This window comes from Podarcis pityusensis (assembly GCF_964106645.2).
Source record: "Podarcis pityusensis genome assembly, chromosome: 3".
Taxonomy (NCBI): Eukaryota; Metazoa; Chordata; class Lepidosauria; order Squamata; family Lacertidae; genus Podarcis; species Podarcis pityusensis.
The window spans coordinates 12,170,953-12,198,555 of record NC_138026.1 but is presented as its reverse complement, the minus strand read 5'-3'; the positions used below and the strand labels follow the sequence as shown (position 1 = coordinate 12,198,555).

The 27,603-nt window shown below is 42.7% G+C and overlaps 1 protein-coding gene across 3 annotated transcripts in view; it reads right to left on the bottom strand.

Moving 5' to 3' along the window:
• PLCB1 (phospholipase C beta 1) overlaps nucleotides 1–27,603 on the bottom strand; it is a 481,134-nt gene that overhangs the window by 117,722 nt on the left and 335,809 nt on the right. For all 3 annotated transcript variants that reach the window (XM_080998939.1, XM_080998940.1, XM_080998941.1), the window contains 6 exons: nucleotides 26,745–26,902; nucleotides 19,174–19,256; nucleotides 17,047–17,131; nucleotides 8,593–8,770; nucleotides 5,389–5,459; nucleotides 2,515–2,611 (listed from right to left, as the gene is read on the bottom strand). In XM_080998939.1, the coding sequence (XP_080855065.1) occupies nucleotides 2,515–2,611; nucleotides 5,389–5,459; nucleotides 8,593–8,770; nucleotides 17,047–17,131; nucleotides 19,174–19,256; nucleotides 26,745–26,902 (672 nt within the window). The remainder of the gene's footprint in view (nucleotides 1–2,514; nucleotides 2,612–5,388; nucleotides 5,460–8,592; nucleotides 8,771–17,046; nucleotides 17,132–19,173; nucleotides 19,257–26,744; nucleotides 26,903–27,603) is intronic.

Sequence of the window (27,603 nt, the reverse complement as noted above, 5' to 3'; positions counted from 1 at the left end):
TTCGCTCTGACCTTGCTATTGCCTGTCATGGGGTCGTCCGCCTTGGTGCGGGGGCCTAGTAGGAATTTTTCCTTTTGGCTGATTAGTGTGTGCCAATTGGGTTTTGCCTACTACGTAGCAAATCGTCACAACTTGTAAGGTTGGCGGTTAGGCATTGGTTAAATTGGTTGGTGGAGGGGTATGGATTGGCTGTGCCTACCCCTCCAATGCTGCTGCGGAATGGGAATTCCGTTAAAGGAATTCTGGGGCTTACCATCCCCTTGTCCAAACCCCTGGAATCGGGTGCGGGCCGTGTAAGACCCCAAGGCGCAGGCAGGGAGGAACTGAAGGGTCTGTAACGCAGCCCCAGTTGCCCTGCTTGTTCCTCCACACTGACTTACGCTGGAATCCGGGAGTCAGTGCTATCCCCCAAGGCGGGGGGGATAGCTAGTCATAACCAATGCCTACGCAACCACTCACAATTTTGTATGATAATAAAAGTTGTGGCCAAAAATTATGCCAAAAACCTTAAACAAAAATTATGTGTGATGTGTGAGTTATTGGGGTAGGGATGATTTGGGGGACCTCAGCACGCAAATCTCTAGTGTGGGCAGCGGTAGAAATCCGGGATTGGCATGGGAAGCACATAGACACCACGCAGCCCAACGAAACCTTTGCAGACACATACTTACACTAGAGATTACCATACCATTGAATAATGCAAAATGTCCAGAATACGAAGAGCTTCTTCAATCATTGCTATTTATGGCCAACAATTACCAGTTTGCGTTAAATATATTTCAGGAATGCAAGTAGTCTGAGACTGCTAAGAAGAGAAGCTGAACATAAATCTGCAACTTTTAACTGCTCTACCCACAGTGCCTATGAAACATGTGTGCAACATTGAAATTCAAATGCTAAAGACTTCCTTTCAAAGGGCCGCAGCAGAGGTCACCATTGCCTGTCAAACCCAAGCAAAACAGGACAGGCTCTCTCGAAGGGGGTTCTGCTCTACGTAAGGGAAAAGGCGTCAGCTTGTTTGCTCAAGATGTTGCAAAGTGCATTCCCAGCAAGGCCACTTCAGCAAAAAGCAGCAGGCAGTCATGAATATGGACCAATAGTTTCTAACAAAGCAATTTACAACAGAGGGGAAAACAACAGTGAAATGTACACAAGAAGACGAGTTCTGCATTCCTGCGCTGTGTTATGCATGTGAATGAAAATTGCATTTACAAAGCAATAAAGAACGCGGGTGGGACTCATCTAAGGAGACCAGTCAGTGGAAGTCCTGTGCAAGGACTTCTGCTTGCACAATGGCACTCCCCCTGTGAACCCCAGAGGGCAGATTGTTGCACCTGGCAGGTTGAAATGCTTGCACAAATGGAAAGTTTGTCGTGGCACGACCTTGAATTCCACCCCCTGCTTCTAGCACAATTCTACGTTTAAAAACTTATGACAGAATCCAATAGCTGTTTCCCGTTTTTTAAGGGAAATTCCCTTATTCCGAATAGGATTCCTCGCAAGAAAAGGGAAAGGTTGACAACTATGGAATCCTATCACAGGTACACACTTTATTTCTCATTGATTGGAGAAGAACAATTAAGCACATATTTAAATCCTTCCTGTTTTGATCAATGGGGTTCAAAAGTGCTTAGCTTTGACTGACTGTACCATTAACTTTTAGCAATCAGATTGCTTCCAAATTAAGAGTACATTGGTATGAATCATTTTTTTTGTTTTTGAATTGTTCCATCTTACTAATAAATGTTACTGATTCAAATGTTAAAGCCAGCTTGATTCTCTACCAAGAAACCAAGTTGTGCTTCCTTCCATAAGCGGCTACCATTTTATTATCATATAGAGTAAACGCTTAGGTAACTGAGCACTTGTTTGGTTCACAGATCGTTAAGTCTCAAAACCATTGTTGGCTACATTGTCCTTGCAGAAATTGAACAGACTTTTCTAAATCTTTTAAAAATTCTGTGAAATTTAGGGCTGGGCAATACCTGATTTTCAACATTGCGATATGTCAACACTGCAATGGAGCAGTCACATGGTTGAAGGGTGGAGATCAGGTGAAGGAGCAGTTATGAAGATTAAGAGGTACGTGCTATGTGCACTGCAGACGCCTGCTCTCGAAGGCAGGTGAGCCTTTGCGTTTGGAGGGTGAACTCCTTCCACTCCTCCTTAGACAGAGATATGGAGAAGAAAGGAGCAGCCCAGTTGCAATTCTGGCATCAGGTAGAGACACCATGGTTACGGGAAGGCACCAAGGCTGGGAGTGAGACTGTTCTGCCATTGGAGGGGAAAGGGGGCTGAAAGGGAAGGCAGCCAGTCAGCTGCCAAGGGGGCTTACAATTATACTGTCCCCTGGAGCTTTGAAGGCTGTGCTTTGCAATACATTGCCAGCTCAATTATTCTGAAACGGTTCTTAGGTGTGGTCTACAAATGGGTGCTGGACGATATATCGGTATACCGCCCAGCCCTAGTGACATCTGCCGAGAAATATAGTTCTGTGGAACCTTCCATACTCACTTTTCGATGTTTCAAACGACTCAAACTTCACAGGCTGTATGTAGTTCACCAAGTTTGACATTTCCTCAGTGGCCATGGCCTCGCTACCAGCTGTCCCCTAGAACGGAGACAGACGAAGGTCAACATTTCTGTCAAAGCATCCACTGCCCCAAGTTAACTTCATAAAGACTACCAAGAGGTGCAACTATGGATAATCTTTTTAAGGGCCTCTGACATTATCTATTAATAGCCGATGGGTGGTGTTCAACTAAGGTTTCCACAGAGCAGACCCAAGTTAGTAGCCCTAGCTTGGTCATGTTCACGAATCTCAAAGGGTCTACCGATTAGCTGAACACCACTCTATTTTTTTCATTCAAAATCCAGGTGCACTGAACCTCTGTGGGAGCAAAATTAGCTACTGCTGTCTATCTCTACTACAAATTCCCAAACTACAACATTCGGTACCATTAGAAGACTTTCAAACCTCGTAACATCTCTCAAGTTAGGATGATAAGGAAATCCACATAAACCAGCTATCTATTTTATTCTTACGGGCTTTACAGGCATAATTTGTCTCCCTAAGCAGCTTGCAGCAATTAAAATTCAACACATAGCTCTGCTGGGTTGTTGCAGAAAATAAGACTCATGTACTCAGGAGTACAAACGTAAAGGAAAGGCACCAGCAAGGGAAATAGATTGGAGGGGAAAGACTCGGTCTGATAATGCCCGGACAAAGAAGCGAGGACCAATGATAGGCACCTGCATCCATTTGGGGCCAGATGTATTTCTTGCTGCTGGTGTGCTTAGAATCATCGTAAAGTTGGGAGGGACCCCAAGGGTCATCTAGTCCAACCCCCTAGAATTCAGCTAAAGCATTCAAGACAGATGGCCATCCAACCTCTGCTTAAAAACCTCCAAGGAAGGGGAGTCCACTGTGAGGATACCCAGAGCTTACAGGGTTAACAGCTCAAGGGATATGACGTCCTTTCACTGGGGGAGTGTTCACATCTTTGTTATGTGAACGTTTTTTACTTTCTGTTTTGGCTGCGACAGGAGAGGCATCATGTTTTTGCTGTCTCCTGGCTGATGTTGTTTTGCTGCTGTACAATAAAGCTTTGTAGAATAGGAAGCTGCTGTATGAGAGTTTTACTGCATGGCTGAGATTCCTTCCACACAGGCGCACCACTGCGCAAGATACTCTGTTGTAGCCGGGAGCAGCAGGTTGGCACAGTGGAAGCCGACTGGACGCCACAATAGTCCCGCTGTTCGCAGCCTTGATGGACTCTCATTGAAACACCCACAACCTCCCGAGGGAATCTGTTTCATTATCAAATAGCTCTTAATGTCAGAAAGTTCTTCCTGGGGTTTAGTCAGACTCTCCTTCATGGGATGGAAGAAGGAGCAGCTATGAAACAGCCTGTGGGCCTCTGGTCAGTAGTGGAATCCAGGCTGGCCTTTCCTTGCCACGGCTGTATCACATACAGCAAATGAAAGCGTCCGTTAACTGCTTGTTTATTACTTTTCTTATTTGGGGGGGCAAATGGCTGTTGGAATTCTTTCTGGAAGGAAAGAACCGGGAGCAAGGCCCCTGCAGCTACTTATTCACTGGATGGTGGCAGAGGCAACACCTTCCCCTTGTCCTTCGGTTCCTCTTAGGAGGGGAAGGGGTGAAATCTCCCAGTGGATTTTTTACTCCTGACAAGTGACAGAGGCAAACTGTCTGCAGAGGGCTTCAAGCATCCTGAAAATGCTATGAGGACAAAGTAATCTGAACTGCAGGTCGTCATATCAAATCATCAAACTTTTCCAGTTACTCTTGTTTCATGTGAGGTTTGTTTGTTTGTTTGTTTGTTTGTTTGTTTGTTTTAGGATAACATACAATCTTTCTTGATTTAAATTATGATTTCGCTGCAAAGGAGGCATGGTGTATTTTTGTGTGTGAACATGGCAGTGGTGGAAGGCACCCCCAGTTTTGAGGGATTGTATTGAAAGGGAGCGGGCTAAAGCATTTGTGCATTTAGACTGAAGGCAACAATCAAAAAAACAACAACACTGCCCTTATTCCCCATGAATAATAAAATGTTACATTTTTTATTTGCTCTCAGTGATGTCATCCAAATCTTTCTAGATGGCATAGAGAGTGTCATGATATTATCCTATTTGCTGCAAGATCCTGATTGGATAGGCTCTCTTAAGAAAGGACAAAGAAGAAGAAGAAGAGTTTGGATTTGATATCCCACTTTATCACTACCCAAAGGAGTCTCAAAGCGGTTAACATTCTCCTTTCCCTTCCTCCCCCACAACAAACACTCTGTGAGGTGAGTGAAACTGAGAGACTTCAGAGAAGTGTGACTAGCCCAAGGTCACCCAGCAGCTGCATGTGGAGGAGCAAAGACGCGAACCCGGTTCACCAGATTATGAGTCTACTGCTCTTCACCACTACACCAAGCAGCAGAGGCAGCAGAGAGAGAAAACAATGGCTGCAAAACGCATAAACAGAGAAATATACAGAGGCTGGACGGGGAGATGTCCTGTGCAATTTGGTCAGTATCATTTCTGCACCTGAACTGTGATACTGACATCTCAAAAGCCACATAATTTTAGCTCAAGGCCCCCCAAAACCTCAGCAGGAGAGAAAACTTTTGATGCAGACATGAACTTCAAAGCATGGAGCCAGAGTGCAACCTAGGATCCCATATTCCCGAAATAAAGCCAGCTCTAAAACGTAGGTCTCTTCAGATAAGCTTGATAGTTCAGTGGCAAATATCTGGTTCTGTGGCAGCGTCTTGGCCCTCACTATCCACAAGATGGCACTGCAAGACTGTGTCATGTGGACAAACATGTAAACATGCTTTCAAAGTCACATCAGGACTTCAAAAATGATTCATCACTTACTTCATCCATTGATGATTTTTTGCAGTCATCGTCGTCATCGTCGTCATCGTCACTCTCGATCTCTGCTTCTCCTGCAACATTTTATTTGAAGAAAGGAAACTCAGTGTAGTCAACCGCCTCCCAATATTCACACCTTTAAGCTGCTGTTGTTACCGGAGTCACTTTGCTTCATCCAAATGCAACTACAGTACCATAGGCTGAAGATGGTATCTTGGTCTAGTGTTTTGGCTTTCAAAGCATTCCTCTATGGCCAAAAAAGCCATTATCCCTTCAACACATTAATGAACAATCAGTAACATCATTATGATATTTAGCCATACTTACAAATTACGGAGTGCCAAAACTCCCATTCCCCATTTTCAAGGTTAAACTTTGGTTACTTTTTGGTGGCTTTCAAGAAAGTAGCAGAAAGAAGAAATTCCAAAGAAATTTCCCTAATAGGGTGGGTTTACTGTACTTTTGTAGATTGAAGTGGCAGAATTTTTGTTTCTTTTAATTTCCTTTAAAAAAGTAAAGCCTTGCTCAATGGCAAACCCCCTCTGAGTGTAATTGCCAGTGGGGATCAGATGGATAAGGATTCATTAAATGGGTGAAGAGAGGAGGGTCTGAATCAAATCCTCACCCCCCCGCTTATAATAAAAAGGTAAAGGGACCCCTGACCATTAGGTCCAGTTGTGACCTACTCTGGGGTTGCGCGCTCATCTCGCTTTATTGGCCAAGGGAGCAGGCGTACAGCTTCTGGGTCATGTGGCCAGCATGACTAAGCCGCTTCTGGCGAACCAGAGCAGTACACGGAAATGCCATTTACCTTCCCACTGGAGTGGTACATATTTATCTACTTTTACTTTGATGTGCTTTCGAACTGCTAGGTTGGCAGGAGCTGGGACCGAGCAACGGGAGCTCACCCCGTCACAGGGATTCGAACCGCCGACCTTCTGATCAGCAAGTCCTAGGCTCTGTGGTTTAACCCACAGTGCCACCCACGCCCCGCCGCTTATAATACTAGCTTGTTAAAAAAGCAGCAGCAGTCAATATGAGGGATGCGTCAAGTTCCTTTTTCCTTTGCCAGACTAGCACAGAAGAAGTCAGGTCATCAGCCTTGAAAGATTTTTTTTTTTAAAGTTTAAAAAAGATGGAGAGGGAGAAAAGGCCCAAAGGAAAACTCTAGGCCACTTCATCCTATAGAATACAAAGAGCTCCTCCAAAGACAAATTCTGAGAAATTTCTCCTACCTTTTCCCATTTTAAAGACTTGAGTCTTATCCTTCCCTTCACTTCCTCAGTTCTTGAGGGCTTTGTTTCGTGCTCAGGGGTGGGGCTATTGTTTTAGCAGTGAAACAGCAGAGGCAATGAGTTTATGTGTAGAACCCGGAGAGTCCTTCTTTTCTGACTCTCAGCTAGACCCAAATCTGGGCAAACCTGTGCTCTCTGCTCCTCCTGAATAGCCTCTTTTGTAGCTAAGATGAGCAAAGCGGTGCAAAGTTTTAAGGAACTGCTCTTCAAGAGAAGAAAAAAGGACGAACACTTCTCAAAGTTCTGTTACTCAAGCAACATTGCTGAATGGAGGTCATGTTGTCATCAGCTACTTATCCTTCTATGGAACAAAGGAGCTATTTCTCAGCTGGGAAGAAGCAGGGACCAGAAGAAACGTACCAATGTCCCCACTGTGGAAGGACATGTGGATCCAGAATTGGCCTCCACAGTCACTTACAGACTCATTGTTAAAACCGTGTTTATAGAAGACAATCTTACTCGGCTATGAGTGATCGCCAAAGAAGAACAAGAAGATAGCATGGAAATATTTGTGATAACATCATCTATCAATTAGCAGACAATTTTGAAAGGACACTTTCTCCCCCAGCCACACTCTACTTCTCTCTCTGTGTGTGTGCAAAACTGTTGGAATTCTCTTGTTGAAGGGCTGTGCTATGTGTGAGAGAAAAGGAGCTATTAGTCCAAAGCTTGAAATCCTATATTATGATCTGAAATAATGAGGCTATCTTTCTTGGGGTACAGACATGGAGAAATGAGGCCTTGCTCTAACAGACTTCAGGAATGGTGTCCTGGTGTTGATGCTAAAAGACAGCACGAGCTTCTGAATGGATGCTAACAAGTGAAGAACCAAGAAAAAGAAATTGGTTATGGTTTGACATAAAAAGAAAGATGCTGCTGTCATGGAAACGGACTGCAGGGAGTTGGACACAGTGGCAGAAAGCAGGCAAGAATCACGAGCTTTGCCTTACTTAGCACAAAGGTTGAGGTTGAGCAATATTGAAGCAGCAATAGTGAGGATTTGCCTGTATTGATTACCTCCATTAGAGGTGCTCAGCTGGCCTGCTGTGGAATAATTCTGCCCCTGAGGGATATTCTGAATATCCTGAGGCATATTCAAAGTTTGTCAAGAGTTTCACTCGCAAGGATTTTTTTTTTAAGGTGTTTTAGAGTGACAACAAAGAGATGTCCTAATACAGTGGTACCTCGCAAGACGAATGCCTCGCAAGACAAAAAACTCGCTAGACGAAAGGGTTTTTTGTTTTTTGAGCTGCTTCGCAAGACGATTTTCGCTATGGGCTTGCTTCGCAAGACGGAAATGTCTTGCAAGTTTGTTTCCTTTTTCTTAACACCGTTAATACAGTTGCGACTTGACTTCGAGGAGCAACTCATAGAACGAAGGTGTGGTAGCCTTTTTTGAGGTTTTTAAAGACTTTGGTGATTTTTGAAGCTTTTCCAAAACTTTCCCGACACCGTGCTCCGCAAGACGAAAAAAATCGCAAGACGACAAAACTCGCAGAACGAATTAATTTCGTCTTGCGAGGCACCACTGTACATGCTGGTCCCCTTTGATTTTCTGTGTAACATGTGCAATATGTAAATAATTAAATTTGCATGTGAGCATTAGGAATCAAGCCATAAATGGCACCTCCTTTATTAAGGTGACCATTTGAAGAGGTCTTCAGATCTGTCTGCCAGACCACTGTCTGGAAAATAAAGTAGCTTCGTACAATACAAAATCTGGGCATCCCTGTCCAACAAAGTGTACCATATGTTTTTTGAAGAAGTCGAGGATAGCTATGACTATCAGAACTAGTGGCTTGCATCAGAGGATATTTGTGTCTATGTGCGTTTAAAAGTGGTAGTAGTTTTGTAACATGTGCTCCCCCGCTTTTTTAAAAAACAATATATTGCAGGGAAAGTGTTTGTTTACCGGCTCCAGGAGAGGAGGGCTCAAACCCGCTGGAAGCATCGCTACACGCATTCGAAGCTTGTTCGGACAGTTTTTTCCTCCCACTGCCATCCGCAGACTTCTGGGACTTCTTTTTATTCTTCACCAGAATTTTGTACATCAGGTCTGCCGGGCTTGGAAGAGGAACGCCACGTTCAAGCTGAGAAAGGAAAAGAAACTGGCAGTAAAGCTGTGTCTTTTTGAAGCACGATTTCCACACGTCGGGAGTCATTTGGGCACCTGAGGCCAACCACAAAATGGTGTCGCCCTCCCCAGGAAAGAAGAGGCGAGGGAAATCTACATTGTGAACAGGGGGTGGGGAGAAGGAAATCAAATCAACCTTACCCTATGGTTGAAGTGGGAATAAAAGGCTGCCATGGGGAGGGGGGGGGACAGACCCGCTCTGAATCATGGCAGGTGGATGCAGAGCCCAGGAGACCCCAGAGGGCAGCCCCCACCATTTCCTGTCTCAGAGTGGGAAGAGATCAGCAGTCCTCCTATCTGCCAAGAGGCCATAGCTGTCAATGGTTCCCATTTTTTAAGGGAAATTCTCTTATTCTGAATAGGATTCCTCGCAAGAAAAGGGAAAAGTTGACAGCTACGCAAGAGGCCACTGTGGAGGTGGCATGGGGGCGGGGTCTGCCAAGGAGGCAGAAGATGCAGCCACTGAAAAGCATGCCACAGCCATCACTGCCACTGAGGCAGCAGCAGTGGCCAATGCATTCCTTCGAGGCTGGATCAGCTGCCTGAGGCAGCAGCTGCACCTTGATGATATAATATTTTGCCCTTTGTAAGGCTTCACTCATATTCGTTTCGCAGGGGCACACCTTGTATCCATATGGCCCTGCTTCTTCCTTTTGCCAGAGGTCAGCAACCTTTTACAGCCGTGGGCCGGTCCACCGTCCCTCAGACCATGTGATGCGCTGGACTATATTTTTTTTGGGGGGGGTGAACGAATTCCTATGCCCAAATAACCCAGAGATGCATTTTTTTAAAAAGCACACATTCTACTAATGTAAAAATGCTAGGCAGACCCCACAAATAACCCAGAGATGCATTTTAAACAAAAGGACACATTCTACTCATGTAAAAACATGCTGATTCCTGGACCGTCTGCGGGCCGGACTGAGAATACAATTGGGCCATGTTCATCTTTAAATAGGAATTTAGGTGACAGGCTCTCTTTTGCATATATCACCACGCCTCTCTTCTTAACTTTGTCCGAAGATACAAATTCCTGGCCCAATCTTTTATTTATTAACACTTTTCTGTGGAGCCTCGTCACATGTGTTTCTTGTAAACAAATAATGTCCAATTGTTCTTTTTTTAATATATGAAATATTTTCTTCCTTTTTTCCGGAATGTTACAACCATTAATATTCCAGCTCAACAGTTGCAGAGACATCCTGAACTATCTGGTTATTTTTCAAGGGGTGGTATCTTCTCAGGGTCTTCAGGTTCCACAGATGCTGATGTTGGTACTGGCGTTGCCTCAGGCCCAGAAGGTAGTTCAATTCTTTTTTGAAGGTCCTCTCCGTATGTAGACAGGAATTTGTCTCTCTCTTCCAATGTTCTCACTTTAACCTTTCTCCCTCTAAAGGTAAAAGATAATCCTTGGGGAAATTCCCACCTGAATGGAATTGCGTTGCTCCTTAGTAGTTTAACAAGTTCAGAATAGGCGGCTCTAAGATCAAGCAGTAGTCTTGGGATATCTTTATAAATTTCAATTCTTCTATCCAACACCTCCAGTGATTTTACAAAGTGTAGTCCCAAAATCTTATCCCTTTCCTCCTTTGATCTCAATGTTATCAAACAGTCTCTGGGCCTCTCCTTCTTTATAAATCTTCCAAGTCTGAAAGCTGACACAATTTTAAAGTCCTTTTCTTCCAAGTTCCAGAACTTGGAGAATTCTTTGGTCAAAAACTCAGTTAGATGTCCTTCTTCTGCCTCTTGTAGTGATCTAATCCTTAAGTTGTTCTCACGGTTTCGCAGTTCTATCATCGAGAGATAAATCTGGTGTTCCCCGACTTGTTTAGTGAGTGGTCTTACCTCTTGCTCTAAATTTTCAAATCTTTGTCTGGTGTCCTCAGTCAATTTCCAATTTTCTGCTGAGGCCTCCGTTAGCTGTCCAATTGCTTGTGCATTCTGTACCACTTGTATGGTTAATTTATTTAGACATTCTGTGTTTTTATCAATCTTTGCTGATTGCGCATCTGCTTTCTTGTCCAAAGCTTCCAATTTTTCAAAAATTTTGTCTAGTACAGAAACAGATGCTCCTGAGGCCATATCTTCCAGTTGTAACTGCTCTGCTTCGCCCTCTCCCTCCACTTCTGAGGGCAAAGTAGGCACAGATGATCTGCGTGTCTGTGAGGCTGAGGTTAGAGTTGTTAAAGTTGTTTGTTTAGCTCTCCCTCTTTTTCTTGTGCCACTCATTCCAACGTTATCTGTCAGTCAAGGTCACACTGAGTTGTTCCCATGGGAATGGAAAGGTCCAGAGCAAGCAAACAGCAAGGGAATCGAAAGTAAAAAGTGTATGTAAAATCACTGTTATAATCCAATCCTCTAGAGGGAGCTTAATCTGTCTTTCAGAGTCTAATTTAATGTCCAAGAACCTTCAAATACAAATGTTTAGCAGAGTTTATAAATGGTCACTTTGTTGCAGACAGTGCTTATTTATCTCCAAAAAGAATGTTTCAAATTTAAAAGGTCTCAATACCCTCAGATTGTTTCAAGTTCCAATATACAGTATCCAAATCTGCAGTACTGACAGCTCCCTTAGTACTCAGGCAGCTCCTGACTCTGGGTTTCACCTTCTAGTTTGTAATCCAATAAGAGGAGGAAAGTCAAGTGCAAATAGAAATCCCAAATCTTTAACTTAAAGTCTTTACTTTAAGATGCAAGTTCAAATAGATGCTTAGATCTGTAAAACTTAGAGTCTCTTTCTTTCAGCCTCCACTCCTCCAGCTGATTGCTTTTTTTTCAAGTTCAATGGCTGCGGAAGACGGACTTCCTGCTTCCACGTCTCTCCGCTCTCAGCCAAGTTCAAGCCAATTTAAGTTTCCCTTTTAAAGTCTCAAATTCAAGTGATTCAGTCTTTTACTCACAAGTTAGTTGCTTTTTCGTCCGGATCCGTAATTTAGCAGGAAAAGGGATCAGCGCTCACCGACAGTAGCAGCGCGGCTTCGCTCCTCAGGCTGTGAAACAGCTCACAGCGCCGCAACCCCCCTCCGTGCTCCGGAGCCCCTTACCTAAATTCCTATTTAAAGATGAACATGGAAGAATTTTGGCTATTGAGATACAATATCAAGGAGAGAAACTGCTGATATTAGGAATTTATGCACCTAATGAAGGGAAATCGGAATTTTACAAGAAGTTGCAGGAGACAATGCTGGACTATCTAGACTACAACAACATCATAATGATGGGAGATATGAATGGGGTCGTATCAACTAACATGGACAAGTCACAAAGTCAAAATGTTACAAAAGACGGCAGACTACCTAAAACCTTTTTTGAAATGATTGACAATATGGATTTGATTGACATTTGGAGGACAAAGAACCCACTAGGAAGAGAGGGAACATTCTTTTCTGAAGCCCAACTGACCTGGACAAGAATCGACCAAATATGGATTTCTAGAGGCCTGGCACCTAAGGTCAGAAAAGTGGAAATCTGCCCAAAGACCTGCTCCGACCACAATGCAGTAAAGATGGATATGACACTATTACCAACTGGATCCTTTAGATGGAAGATGAATGACAATTTGTTTAGAGATCAGGAAATTACCAAGAAGGCCCAAAAAGTTTTGAAGGACTATTTTGAGATAAACATGAATAATATGGTGGAAAAAAGAATAATCTGGGACGCAAGCAAAGCTGTAATGAGGGGATTCTTGATACAACAGAATGCAGTGAAGAAAAGAACACAAAATGAGAAAAAAGATAAGATCTTGGATAAAATAAAAGAATTAGAGAAGAAATTAAGAGTGAATCCGAAGTCACAGCCAACTCTGAGAGAAATTAAACTTTATCAAACACAATATTCTAAATTGATAAATCAGGAAATTGAATGGAAGGTTAAATTAATGAAACAAAAAACGTTTGAGTCGGCGAATAAATGTGGAAAACTGCTAGCTTGGCAGTTGAAGAGAAGACAAAGATTAAATACTGTTACAAACTTAGAGGTTGATGGAAAAAACATCCAGAATCCAGTGGACATTAGAAAGTGTTTCCAGAGATACTTCAAAAAATTATACACCCAAGGGCCGCAAGATGATGTTGAGATTAAACAATTTTTGGCAAAAAACGGACTATCTAAATTGTCACAAGAAAATAGGACAATCCTGAATTCTAAAATAACACGACAGGAGATCGAACAAGCTATCCAGAACATGCAACTTGGCAAATCTCCAGGACCAGATGGGCTGACCTCCAAGTACTATAAGACATTGAAAGACTATTTGATACAACCTTTGATGGAGGTCAGCAATGAAATTATGGAGGGGAGGAGGGCACCGGAGTCGTGGAAGGAAGCGTTTATCACATTAATACCAAAGTCGGAAGCTGAAAAGACACAACTTAAGAACTACCGTCCCATCTCTCTTTTAAATGTGGATTACAAAATATTTGCAGACATTTTGGCAAATAGATTTAAAAAAGTTTTAAATGAAGTAATTCATAAGGACCAGGCTGGCTTTCTCCCAGGAAGACATCTGTTTGCTAATACAAGGAACATTATTGACATTTTGGAACTTTTGCAAACAGACATAAATACAAAAGCAGTTTTAATTTTTATAGATGCGGAGAAGGCCTTTGACAATATCTCCTGGAAATTTATGATGGGAAATTTAAAAGAGATGGGAGTGGGACGGGGTTTTGAGAATGGGATTGAGGCGATATATTCAGAACAGAAAGCTAAACTGATAGTTAATAATGTGGTTACAGAAGAGTTTAAAATTGAAAAAGGGACACGACAAGGTTGCCCTATTTCCCCTTTGTTATTTATTTCGGTTCTGGAAGTGCTATTGAACATGATTAGAAGGGATCGGTTGGTGGAAGGAATTCAGGTCGGTCAGAAACAATATAAATTAAAAGCTTTCGCAGATGACCTGGTTTTGACCTTGCAGAAGCCAGAGCCCAGTACGAAAAGAGTATTACAACTGATTAATGACTTTGGTCGGGTGGCTGGATTTAAATTAAATAAACAGAAAACTAAGGTTTTGGGGAAAAACTTGACTAATACAGAGTCAGAACGGTTTCAGAATGAGACGGAACTTAATGTGGTTAAAAAAGTAAAATACCTAGGGGTAAACATAACAGCAAAAAATCTAAGTCTATTTAAGGACAATTATGAAAAATGTTGGACAGAAATTAAGAGAGACTTAGATAGTTGGTCAAAATTGAAACTTTCTTTGTTAGGCCGAATTGCTGCTATCAAGATGAATGTATTGCCAAGGATGTTGTTCTTATTTCAAACACTTCAGGTTTTGGACAAAACGGAGTGCTTTCAGAAGTGGCAGAGAGACATTTCTAAGTTTGTCTGGCAGGGCAAAAAGCCCAGAATTAAGTTTAAGATATTAACCGATGCAAAACAAAGAGGGGGCTTTGCCCTGCCAGACTTAAAGTTGTATTATGAAGCCGCAGCGTTCTGCTGGCTAAAAGACTGGCTACTTCTTGAAGACACTGATGTGTTAGATTTGGAAGGGTTTAACAATACCTTTGGATGGCATGCATATTTATGGTATGACAAGGTTAAAGCAAACAAGGCCTTTAAGAACCATATTGTCAGAAAATCATTGTTTAATGTCTGGACAAAATATAAAGACTTGCTGGAAAATAAAACACCAAGGTGGCTTTCACCTTTGGAAGCCAAGGCCCGAAAAAGACCCAATATGGAGGCTAAATGGCCAAAATATTGGGAAATACTAGAAAAGGATGGAGACAATTGGAAATTGCAGAGTCTGGAGAAAATGAAAGACAAAGTGCGAGATTGGTTACATTACGCTCAGATTAAAGAAGTTTTTAAAAATGATAAGAAACTAGGGTTCCAGGTGGAGAAATCGAAATTAGAAACAGAATTGTTAGAACCAAAGATTAAGGTACTTTCAAGGATGTATAACTTGCTGTTGAAATGGAATACACAAGACGAAACGGTTAAATCGGCTATGATAAGGTGGGCACAGGACATTGGGCATAATATCATGTTTGAGGACTGGGAGAGGTTGTGGAGTAATGGATTGAAATTTACTGCATGTAACGCCCTGAAAGAAAATGTAATGAAAATGATTTATAGATGGTATATGACCCCAGTCAAACTTGCTAAAATTTACCACCTGTCTGATAATAAGTGTTGGAAATGCAAAGAGTGTGAGGGAACGTTCTTCCACCTCTGGTGGACTTGCCCTAAAGTGAAGGCGTTCTGGGAAATGATTCATAATGAACTGAAAAAGGTATTTAAATATACCTTCACTAAGAAACCAGAGGCTTTCCTTTTGGGTATTGTCGGCCAAGGGGTGGCAAAGAAGGACCAGACATTTTTTATGTATGCAACAACAGCAGCAAGGATACTTCTCGCAAAACATTGGAAAACTCAAGATCTACCCACACTGGAAGAATGGCAGATACAACTGATAGACTACATGGAACTGGCTGAAATGACCGGCAGAATCCGTGACCTGGGAGAAGAGAGGATTGAGGAGGACTGGAAGAAATTTAAGAACTATTTACAAAAGTATTGCAATTTGAGTGAATGTTAAATAAGATGCTAGATCAAAATAACTGAGCACCACTAAATTTAGAAGATTTTAAGAAAATAAGTAAGACTGTGAAATTTAGCTTATTCTGAGAATTATAAGATTAGGAAATATAGAAGGGATATAAGAATTTAAATAAGATGATAAATTGCTGACAAAATGTTTCAACGATGAAAATGGGAGCGGGAGATGTGAGGAAGTCCAAAGAAAATGTGAAAATATGTCAAGATCAATGTTACATTGTTTATCATGTTTATTTTTATTGTAAAATTTAATAAATTGCTTTAAAAAAAAAAAAGAGAATACAATTGGGCCACATCCAGCCCACGGGTCTTAGGTTGCCTACCCCTGGCCTAGACACACCCTCTTCGTCTGCCTGCGGCAAGGGACAGCTCTGGCAGTTGATTTGTCAATATGCCAACTTTTTGTTACGGCTGAGGAACGCTCATGTCCAACGTTTCTTGATTTCAGGAGGCTTCCTGTGTCCCAGTTAGGAAAACAACTACCTGGGGATTTCCCCCCACATAGAAGAAGCACTGCACTTATGGGGAAATGTGTGCATGACAGAGTACAATTACTTTACTCAGTTGCAAGTTCAGGTAATACCCCCTCCCCATATGTGGTGGGCTGGCACACAATACTCTGTGCATATCTGTGAAGCCACTAACCTCTTCCTTGGCAAGGATGCCATTTCCTTGCTTCACATGCAAGATGTTCAGGGATCTGTGGCAGCCCATGTAATCAATATACCTGAAGGTGGATCTCTGCCCCCATCGTTCTGCCCGGACACTGAGGTCCAGCGCTGAGGGCCTTCTAATGGTTACCTCAATGCAAGAAGTGAAGTTACAGGGAACCAGGCAGAGGGCCTTCTTGGTAGTAGCACCCGCTCTGTGGAACACCCTCCCGTCAGATGTCAAGGAAATAAACAACTACAGTCACACCTTGGTTTTCGAACAGCTTAGTTCACGAACAACTCAGAACTTGAATGTTGCAAACTCGGAAGTAGGTATTCCGGTTTGCGAACTTTGCCTTGGAAGCCGAACATCCAGCGCGGCTTCCGATTGGCTGCAGGATGCTCCTGCAGCCAATCAGAATCCTCACCTTGGTTTCCAAACATTTCGGAAGTCAAACAGACTTCCAGAATGTATTCTGTTCGAAAACCAAGGTATGACTGTATCTGACTTTTAGAAGACATCTGAAGGCAGCCCTGTTGAGGGAAGTTTTTAATGTTTGATGTTTTATCATGTTTTTAATATTCTGTTGGGAGCTGCCCAGAGTGGCTGGGGAAACCCAGCCAAATGGGCGGGGTATAAATAATAAGTTGTTGTTGTTGTTGTTATTGTTGTCATCGTCAGAGTGGACTCTGCAATCCCGTGATTAATTTCTTTCACAATAGTGCAAGTAATGCACTTGCTGATGCTATGATTCTCTTGACTTTATATGGTACAAAGCTAGACAGCTGTTGTGGTGACTCTTTTAAAACTACACTTGGGCATCCTTGCCAAACATCTTACAAAGTACAATGTATGATATAGCACCTTACCACACCCACTATATTGTGCAAAATAAGGAAGAGTCTATTTAGAGGTGCTATATGAAAAGCAACGGAAAATTCAAAATTGTAAATCAATACTTTATATTTTTACTGCTACTTCTTCTTCTTTTACCAAAGAGGACCAACTTACTGGGTATTTTTCCAGTGGCTCCATCAACAGGGCATCACCAAATATTAATCTGCAATATTCTGCCATTTTTGCCTGTTGCTTAGGGCTGAAAAGGGAAGAAAACAGGGAATTAAATGAGGGTTATTCACAGCATTGGAAGTGCCAGTAATGGAAAATTTAATATCCTTTAACGAGAGGAAGAGGCATAATTTTTTGAACCTATCCTCCTAAATTATTCTCACTGATATGGAGTCATTACACGATTATTCCGACTCTTGTGACAGTTCTTTTCACATACACTTTTACATTAAAGATACAATAAATGTTCTCAGACATCTGCAGTGGTAAACTGAAAAAGCTGAACCTGCCTCACATACAGGCAACTAATATGTGCTTAAGAAAATGCAGAAAATGAATGTGACATTTGCACGCTGTTAAACATAAATATCTTTATTCTACTCCTGTATGTAGGTTTGTGGTTCCTGCTTTAGGTTTCAGAGTTTTCTCAGTTTCACATTGCTGCACAGGGTCAAGACTAGAAAGCAGGCATAGAATAAATGTTGAAGTTTTCCTCCAAATTTCCCAGTTCTTGCCACCTTCTTTTCCCTGTGCCCTGAGGCTACTTGGGGTCCTTTGCAACAGTTGTTGGGATTATGAGCAATATTAACTGAAATATCCTTGTACTCATTGAGAAACTCGATGCAAACGGGAAATATAATTTAAATGTACATGCATTTTTAATGGCAAAAGCTTGCCCAACAGTATTGTGTGCGTACTGAGGGTTGCACATTAAATGTAATTTTTGGCTGAGAGCAAATGTTCAGAGTCCATCTGCAAAGCAAATAACACTCTGAATCTCTGTACCATCAGAAAAGCTCCTGGAGGAAGCAGTTTCAATTATGGTTTGAGCTTGTGGGTAAGAAATTGTTTTATTAGACACTGAACTCATCTCAAATTAATTTCAGCAGATGAGATATTATTTCTAAGCCCTAGAAGGGGTACCAGGACCACCAATGATCTGGCTGGCTTTTTGTCTCCAGGCCCTTTTATTACACGTTTCCATAAAAGAGCAGAAAATAACAATTATATCTGCTTTCCAATAAGTTTTGCTCATACATTTCATCCAAAAGTTTTGGCGAAAGACTGATATATAGTGCCACTAGCATTGTTCTGTGTTTGTACATTTCTTGATTCTGGCATTTCAACAACAATGGTGATTTTTAAAACATGTCTGCTACTTAGGAGAAACCTGTTCATTTATTCTAACTGTTGGCTAACTCATGGTCCCACTAAGCCACAGGAAGTGGCTTGAGAGACCCTGGACCTTTGATTGGGAGGGTAGAGGTGCTGTCTGCTTTTTGGAGATCTCCTCTATAGAGCAGGCAGAGACATCTTTTATCCCCAATCTTAGCACTAAGCACCACGGGGCTATGATCTGAGATAAAGTTGTCTGCCTGCTCTTTAAAAGGCAAGGTTTCCAGAAATCTGTTTGAAAATGGGCTGTCAAGTGGATTTCCTTCTGTCTACCTGTTTGACCCCCATCGAGGCACATACACCTGCTATGAGTGCTTTCTTTTCAACGTGCAGATATCATGCAAAAATAAATACATAAATTGCTTTGCAATATGCATATTGTATAGTCGCTGATTTAAAATTGCCACTGTTGCTCTCCTCCCCTGACATGTTTGCTGATTTTGTGTGTGCATAAGTCGCTAGAGGTAACCTATCTGGACAAAGACTGCAAATCTAACCCTATGTTCATCTGAGGAATGTTGGAGGGTGTGCATATGGGATCAGGGTACACGTATGTAGTCCGTGTGTATCTGTGTTTTACGTGCAGTGTCTGTGTGTATATATACACTGGCTATGGTCCCCACTGGCATTTGGTCCTTGGAGGGGTAGTTGACTGGCAACAGGGCCCTTGGCCCAAAAAGATGCTCTTCAAGCATGCTGAAAAGTGGTTTTGGCACACATTCTCTGCAAAGAAATATGGAATGAAGCAAACTCATATCCAAACCACTTCCACCACGTTTTGGAATGCCAGTGTTTCTTCACCACGAACTTCAATCGTTCAGCAGCATCAATGAGACCTACGCAGGCTAATATTTATTCCGCAATATTGCTTATGAAAATATTTTGGCTACTTACGAATCCACGTGATTTTCAAAAGAGAGAAGGATCGGGAAAGGAGACGTCTTAAATGCACATTCAGCAATAGCTTCTATTACTTCCTATGGGAGATGGCAGGGAAGAAGGAAGAAGAACAGGCAATGAGGATTTCTTCTTTTTAAGGAACACATTTCTCTTTCTGATTTTTTATTTTTTTTTACAACGATTTAACACACAAACATAAGCAGTTTGATAACTTCTCAGGCACAAAGCCATGCTTTCTCATGTTCTGAAAAACTTTAAAAGAGTTGAGGAAGCCCCACTAGCAATTAAGTTATTCTAAGCTTGATTTACTTTATCGTCTTCAGAATCTCTCCTTCCACTATTACATCTGCCGCCAAAGGGAGAACAAACAACAGCCTGCATGGAAGAGTCTGTCTTTGTAGGGCCTGACTGTATGCCTAAAGCTATGCCTTTTGTGGATCATTTTGCATAATTAAAATAGTCACATATTGCCTGACAGCCTTTTTTTTTTTTTACAGGCTTTCTTTCCACAAAACTCTGTTATTTAGCTTAACACATTTCAGGCTTGTTTTTGACGTGGGGAAACCCTTAGATGTGACAGAGAGCGGCTATTGCAGGGAGTCAAATAAGGGTGAGCATTTGGAACATTTCCTAAAAGCTGCCTAAAAGCTGACTGGGGTTAGCATCTGTTTATCTAACAGAAGTTAGAAGTTTATCTAACACTTCAGAAGGATATGGGTCTAGGCTATCTTGGTTACGCCAAACTGGTCTATCGCTATGGTCCTATTTGATTCCCTACACGATTAGACTCACATGATGGAGAGTAGGGATAGCGGTCACTAGTCGTGTTCTCCCTATCATGTTCCTGCATCTGCCACTGCCTCTCTTGTGCATTAGAAGGGAACTTAAAAATGGTAAGCATAATGCTGGTGGTCAACATAAGGTGTTCAAAGACTCACTCAAGGCAAATCTTTAAAAAATGTAGTATAAACACTGACAACTGGGAAACACTGCCCTGCAGGCGCTCCAATTGGAGAACAGCCTTTACCAAAGATGTCATAGACTTTGAAGACGCTCGAACTCAGGATGAAAGGGAGAAACGTGCTAAGAGGAAGGCATGCTTGGCAAACCCTCACCGTGATCAACTCCTGCCCGGAAACCTATGTCCCCACTGTGGAAGAATGTGTGGATCCAGAATTGGCCTCCACAGTCACTTACGGATTCACTGTTAAAACTGTGTTTATGGAAAACAATCTTACTTGGCTTCGAGTGATTGCCAAAGAAGAGAAGGGGAAACATCTGGAGCTTGGTGTGTACCCATGTACGCAAGTACAAGAGACAGGTCTTGTAAAGGGTAAGGTAAAGGGACCTCTGACCATTAGGTCTAGTCGTGGCCGACTCTGGGGTTGTGCGCTCATCTCGCTCTATAGGCCGAGGGAGCCAGCTTCCGGGTCATGTGGCCAGCATGACTAAGCCGCTTCTGGCGAACCAGAGCAGCGCACGGAAACACCATTTACCTTCCCGCCGGAGCGGTACCTATTTATCTACTTGCACTTTGACGTGCTTTCGAACTATTAACATTCTTCTTAATTGTATTTCAGTTCAACTTTGATAAAATACATATTTCGTTATGTGCAAATGGCTTTAGATACCTATTAGGTCCATAAATTAACATATAGCATATACACAAAACAAAAAACAGCAACAATTTGCTGTTGACAAAGGCCAGCTGGACATATAGAGAGACCCATTACCTTCAGTAGCTTAGGGCCTCATCAAACCTAAATCTGGCCCTGCTTTCATCCTCCACTGTGTGATGGGGAAAGGCACAGAGATGTGGTGGAATATTTCACCACTTTCCCTCCTGGAGGAACTGAATGGCGAAATAGGGCTTATGGCTTTCCCCAAAAGCTAACCATTTCAAATGCAGCACAGAAGCAAATCCATATGAGACATGTTTCGAGATGACTGTCTCTCAGGCAAGGGTCTCGTGGCATAACCAAGGTTTGCATCCATAGCTGTCAACGTTTCCCATTTTTTAATGGAAATTCCCTTATTCCGAATAGGATTCCTCGCAAGAAAAGGGAAAAGTTGACAGCTATGTTTGCATCTGAGGCATCACTGCCTGAAAATATATTGCTATGAATGTGTCTCCATCGAGAAAGGGAAGAAAAAGGTCAAGCTACACAAAAATCAAGGGACGCGGGTGACGCTGTGGGTTAAACCACAGAGCCTAGGACTTGCCGATCAGAAGGTCGGCGGTTCGAATCCCCGCAACGGGGTGAGCTCCCATTGCTCGGTCCCTGCTCCTGCCAACCTAGCAGTTTGAAAGCACGTCAAAGTGCAAGTAGATAAATAGGTACCACTCTGGCGGGAAGGTAAATGGCGTTTCCGTGCGCTGCTCTGGTTCGCCAGAAGCGGCTTAGTCATGCTGGCCACATGACCCGGAAGCCATACACTGGCTCCCTCGGCCAATAAAGCGAGATGAGCGCCGCAACCCCAGAGTCGGCCATGACTGGACCTAATGGTCAGGGGTCCCTTTACCTTTTTACACAAAAATCAGATTTTGATGGGGGGGCGGGATTCTGACCTGGCAATACAAATTACACCCATCTTGGTAAAACCGTTGTATGTTACAATGAAGTTTGGAAATGAATTCACGGCTCTTTAGATCTCAGCCTCCCATATTTACTCAGTTGTGACATAAAGAAAGAATTAGGGGAGTCAAATTGCAGCACAGTGAGATCAATTTACTTTTGTGCCTCCGAACATGTCAAATCTATTTGTTGGAGGCAGGGGGAAATGACAGGCCTGTTACATGGAAAACAGCCATGGTCCAAGTATGTGCTGGTTTAATGACTTTGCACCCATCAGCTACTGAGAATTCAAAATTCATTCACACACAGGATATGTTATTTCTCAACAAGAGTGTGTTGTCAAACTGAACAGCAAAGTGACAACAATATTTTTAAACTGATGTTCATGCTAGCGTCATCAGAAGTGTAACTAGTTTAGTCACAACATCCTGACGATCTTCACAGATTGCAGAGAAATAGGCCATTCTCAGTCCCCCCCCCAAAGATAACCAATAACAATGAGAGAGGTGAGGCCTCAAACTGGTGCTCAGAACATCTGAGTTTATGATGATGTGTAATGTGCCAGACACTTTAACATTAGTCTCTCTCAGAAGCTCTATGACATAAACACATTTTAAAAGTCTTGGATTGCTAAATTAAATTATGAAACTGAATCAATAAATAAAAACATGAGACCGAAGATATCACAAGGAGATAAATGCCCCAATAATATATTTTATTTTTCTTTACAATCCTTATATCCCGCAAACCTTCAGCACGTAAATAACAGGGTACTTAGCAATAAAATGGATGTGGGGAGCCTGTAGTCATCCAGATGTTGTCCAGATGTTCCTGAACTTCAGCACCCATCAGCATGGTCAATGGTCAGAGGTTGAAGGGGGCTGTAGTCTAGCAACATCTGGGGATATCACATTCTGATAATATAGGCATTATTTATACACAGTCTGTTAAGATGTGGGTGAACATATCAGACAACACAGCGAATCTTCAGACAGCTCTTGTTTATTCACAGGCCAGAACAGAACTGAACTGAAGGGTTCAGCCAGCCTGCTTATATAGAGCTCAACTACAAAGCAACAGTAACAACTTTCTGTAACTATCCAATCACTGAACAGTTACAGATAGGTAGCCGTGTTGGTCTGCCATAGTCAAAATAAAAAAAATCCTTCCAGTAGCACCTTTAAGACCAACTAAGTTAGTTCTTGGTATGAGCTTTCGTGTGCAAGCACACTTCTTCAGATACACTGAAGGTCACTTTCAATTCCTTATGAGCATATGCAGACCTGAGTGAAAACTATCTACAGTATCCCCCTGCTGGCCCAGGGTGAGAACTTCAGTACATAACACAGTCCACTTTGAAATCATTCATGGAAAACAGTAACAAGGTTAGATTACTGCAATACATTATACATAGGGCTACCTCTAAGTGTGGGGATGATTAGGGAGGCAGGAATGAAGATGGTTCAGAAACTTCAGCTAGTGCAGAATTCAGCGGCCAGGTTGCTCACCGGAGCAAGACGGTTTGAGCATACTACACCGATCCTGGTCCAACTGCACTGGGTACCAATTAGTTTCCAGGCCCAGTTCAAAGTGCTGGTTTTGACCTATAAAGCCTTTAACAGGTCAGGACCGCAATACCTCAAGGGCCACCTCTTTCCATATTAACCTATCCAGACCCTGAGATCATCTTCTGAGGCCCTTCTTTGTGTGCCTCGTCCTCGAGAGGTCCGGAGGGTGGCAGCACGAGAACGGGCCTTCTCTGCAGTGGCCCCCATCTGTGGAATGCTCTCCCCAGGGAAGTTTGCCTTCATTATACACCTTTATGCACCAGGCAAAATAATCATTTTTAACCAGGCCTTTGGTTGATCTGATTTACATCCTATGCCCTTTTAAAATGTGTCTTTTTTGTTGGGGAGGTGCTATTGGGTTGTTGTTTTATTTTTATTATGTATTTTATGGTTTTATATCTTGATTTTATTCTATGAATCGCCCTGAGACCCTCAGGTATAGGGTGTTATATAAATTCAATAAATAATAAAAATAAAAAGAATTGTAACTAAAAATATTTCATCTACGGCTACCCTTCTTGTGCTGGACTAAATGAGCCTTTGGTCTGGTCCAGGAGGGCTCTGCTTAATGTATGAAGGGATAAACAGGAATGCGAGGGAGCAGTCCTGCCGCTGCCATGATGGGCACAGTCTCAGCATCTTCGTCCTCACCTGCTCCAACCCTAACTTTGGATGGAGCAGAAGAATCTTTCCAACTTTAACTGTCCACACTCAGAATCCTCAGTGTGAATTATCCCAGTCACACAGGGTTCCTGCCTGTGTAGAGGAGTCTAAATACACTCAGCTGAACAAGAGAAGATTTGCCCTCCAGCCCTTCTTCTTAATGCCTGAAGGTTTGAGGCTGCAGCCAGTGGGAACGGGGCTGTTTGAGGCAGAGCTGGAATTTGTGACTGTCCTCCTTCCTCCACAAACATCAGATAGATGCAAACACCTCAGCAAGGCTTGAGGTATTTGTTTTAAGGATATAGAAAGTGTGTGGGAAGCATTTTCATGACACTATATCCTACAGATCACAAGATACTCCATTCTATTCCAACTCCACATAATCCCTAAACCTTTAACGCATTTTAAGGCTATTTCCACAGTCTAGGGTTGTTCGTTTGTTTTTCCATGTGGGATTTTCATTAATTCCTCAAAGCACTGTTGTGTAAATCTTGGAAATACAGTATAATGAAGGAGCAAACTATAAACTGTCTGAAAAGGTATATGAACCAAACAACCATTGTTTCTGGATGGACAAATAATTACTGACGAATAGTCAGTAACTTTCATGAAAGAAGATCAGCTGACATTACCGCAAAGGGAAGTCTGAAGGGTATAGATAATATGAACTGAGGGGTAGTTAGCTATACATTTCTTGTAACTGTCTCTATCACATTGTTTCAGTTCTTCAGATAATTTTATAAAAAGCTTGAAAGGATTGAAATAGTACACAAGTAAGCACATATTCCATGGTATAACCAGGGCTGGATTTAGGTTTGATAAGGCCCTAAGCTACTGAAGCTAATGGGGCCCTTTATATGGCCAGCTGTCCTTTGTCAACAACAAATTGTCGCTGTTTTGTGTGTGTTGAATATATGCTATATGTTAATTTATGGACCTAATAGGTATCTAAAGCCATTTGCACATAACCAATAGGAGCCTACAAAACACAAAACACTGTTGCTGTATGTAAGTTTTATTTAATTTGTTTTTTATCTTATATTTTGGAAATGTTTAAAGGTTTTTTCCCTTTAATTTTTTGGGGGCCCCCCAAGAGAGTGGGGCCCTAAGCTATGGCTTGTTTGGCTTATACGTAAATCCGGCACTGCAGTTAACACTAGACAATCATGGTGGAGAGACTTATTTAGATTTTGTAATGACACCATAGCATCATCATAGTTTCCCTATTATGCAACAAAAGTGCCTCCAATCTGTCCATTTAATGTTTTACTTAAAAAGAACAGTAATTTTCAATCCACTACCATAATGTCCCCAGATTAAGTGTTAGCTATTTCACCGTTGTTCCTTGGATGCTAGTCAATATGTTATCCAGCACAGATCCTTGTTGACATTAGAAGATAATATATCTTGCATTCAGCTCGTGGATCCATTTGAGGCTCTACTGCTGTCCATTTCCTACTGCAGCATCAGTAGCACTCTTGGAGCATTGAAAAAATGTGTTGAGCATATAGTATACAGGGGGAGCAGGTACTTGTGTGGCAGCCCTGCCCTCAATGTTCTCATTTGTGCCTGCTCCAATGCCATCCTTCTCATGTTGAGTTGGGAGGTAGGAAGGTTGAGGGTAAAGATAAAGGACCCCTAGATGGTTATAAAGGTAAAGGTAAAGGTACCCCTGCCCGTACGGGCCAGTCTTGACAGACTCTAGGGTTGTGCGCTCATCTCACTCTAGAGGCCGGGAGCCAGCGCTGTCCGCAGACACTTCTGGGTCACGTGGCCAGTGTGACGAAACTGCTCCGGCGAACTGGCACCAGAGCAGCACACGGAACGCCGTTTACCTTCCCGCTATAAAGCGGTCCCTATGTATCTACTTGCACCCGGGGGTGCTTTCGAACTGCTAGGTTGGCAGACGCTGGGACCGAGCAGCGGGAGCGCACCGCACCGCGGGGATTCGAACCGCCGACCATGCGATCGGCAAGTCCTAGGCGCTGAGGTTTTACCCACAGCGCCACCCGCGTCCCCTGGATGGTTATAAGTCCAGTCAAAGGCGACTTTGGGGTTGCAGCGCTGATCTCGCTTTCAGACCAAGGGAGCTGGTGTTTGTCCACAGACAGTTTTCCGGGTCATGTGGCCAGCATGACTGAACCGCTTCTGGCACAACGCAACACCATGACGGAAACCAGAGCACACAGAAACGCCGTTTACCTTCCCACCGCAGTGGTACCCATTTATCTACTTGCACTGGCATGCTTTCAAACTGCAAGGTTGGCAGGAGCTGAGACAGAGCAATGGGAGCTCACTCCATCATGGGGATTTGAACCACCGACCTTCTGATCTGCAAGGTCAGACCACAGTGCCAGTTGAGGAGCTATGCCAAACACACCAAAGGATGCTGGAGTAGGTCCAGTGAATGTGCGCTCAACTCTACCTGATGCTTTTGAATGTGCAGATGGCTACTGTCTCTCCATTTACAGTTTCTCTTCATTTGAAAGCTCCGCATCACACCAAAGACCTCATTGCTAGGCTTCAGCGCAGAAATGTACGCTACGCTCGACAAGGTAATTCAGTTGCTCTAGTCTCCCAGATGAGAATTGAAACAAAAGCTTCAGTGAAGACTTATGGCACGAGTCTCCAAGATGCCCACGACAAGTGCTACTGGAGACCTTCCCACATTTTCCTTCCTCCCTTAGCCCAAAATAAGCTAAGTGTATGTTGCAAACTGGTCCTTGCACAATAATATCAGTGACACCGCACAACGTACCTTAAAGGATATCTCAGTTGTCATGGTGAATCCATGTGTAATAACGGGCTCTTCTTCAGCTGTTCGGCCTTTCCAGCAGTCCAGCTCAACGCAGCGACAGCCAGACAATAGCACTTGGCGATACATCTCTACGGAAGAGTTACCGGCCAGCTGTCCAGCTGCAAAGACATAATGAGGAGCATGAAACAAGGGGACCCATTATGGGCTTATGGACTAAATGCACATAATTTAACCATAATGAAAGCTTACATCATCCGTTTCCCCCGGTGGTGACAAACAAATGGACAAATCCATTTAAGAGGCATAAAATGTAATGAAAATCATGTCCAATTACTGAATGGTTCTGATATTTCCTTCATATTCAGCACTGTAAATCAGAGATGGCTAAGCTGTGGCCTAGCAGATATTATTGGACTCCAACTCCCATCAGCCCCAGCCAGCCTGGACAATGGTCAGAAATGGTGAGAGTTGTAGCTCGAACAACCTCTGGAGGACCATAGGTTATCCACCTCTGGTGTGCATGATTTCTACCTAAAGAATATTGCATTGATGTGTGTGGTGGTAGACCTAGAAAATAAGAGGGAATATCACATGCACAACAGTCTAGATTCCCATTGGTTTCAAATGTTTCTGTATTTCTAAAATGCTAAGAAATACCTTTGCTGGTTGTGGTATTTCTTGTGAGAACCATGAAATATAAACAAAGGGGATGAGAGAACTGTACACTGTACTGCTCCGTGTCCACTTTTTAGGGTTTTAGTCTTGTTTCAAATGTATTTCTAATTGTGTTTTTGATTATCATATTGTAATCACATTGAGACAGCAGCTTAGATTCTCATGTTACTATTAATTGTCTTTA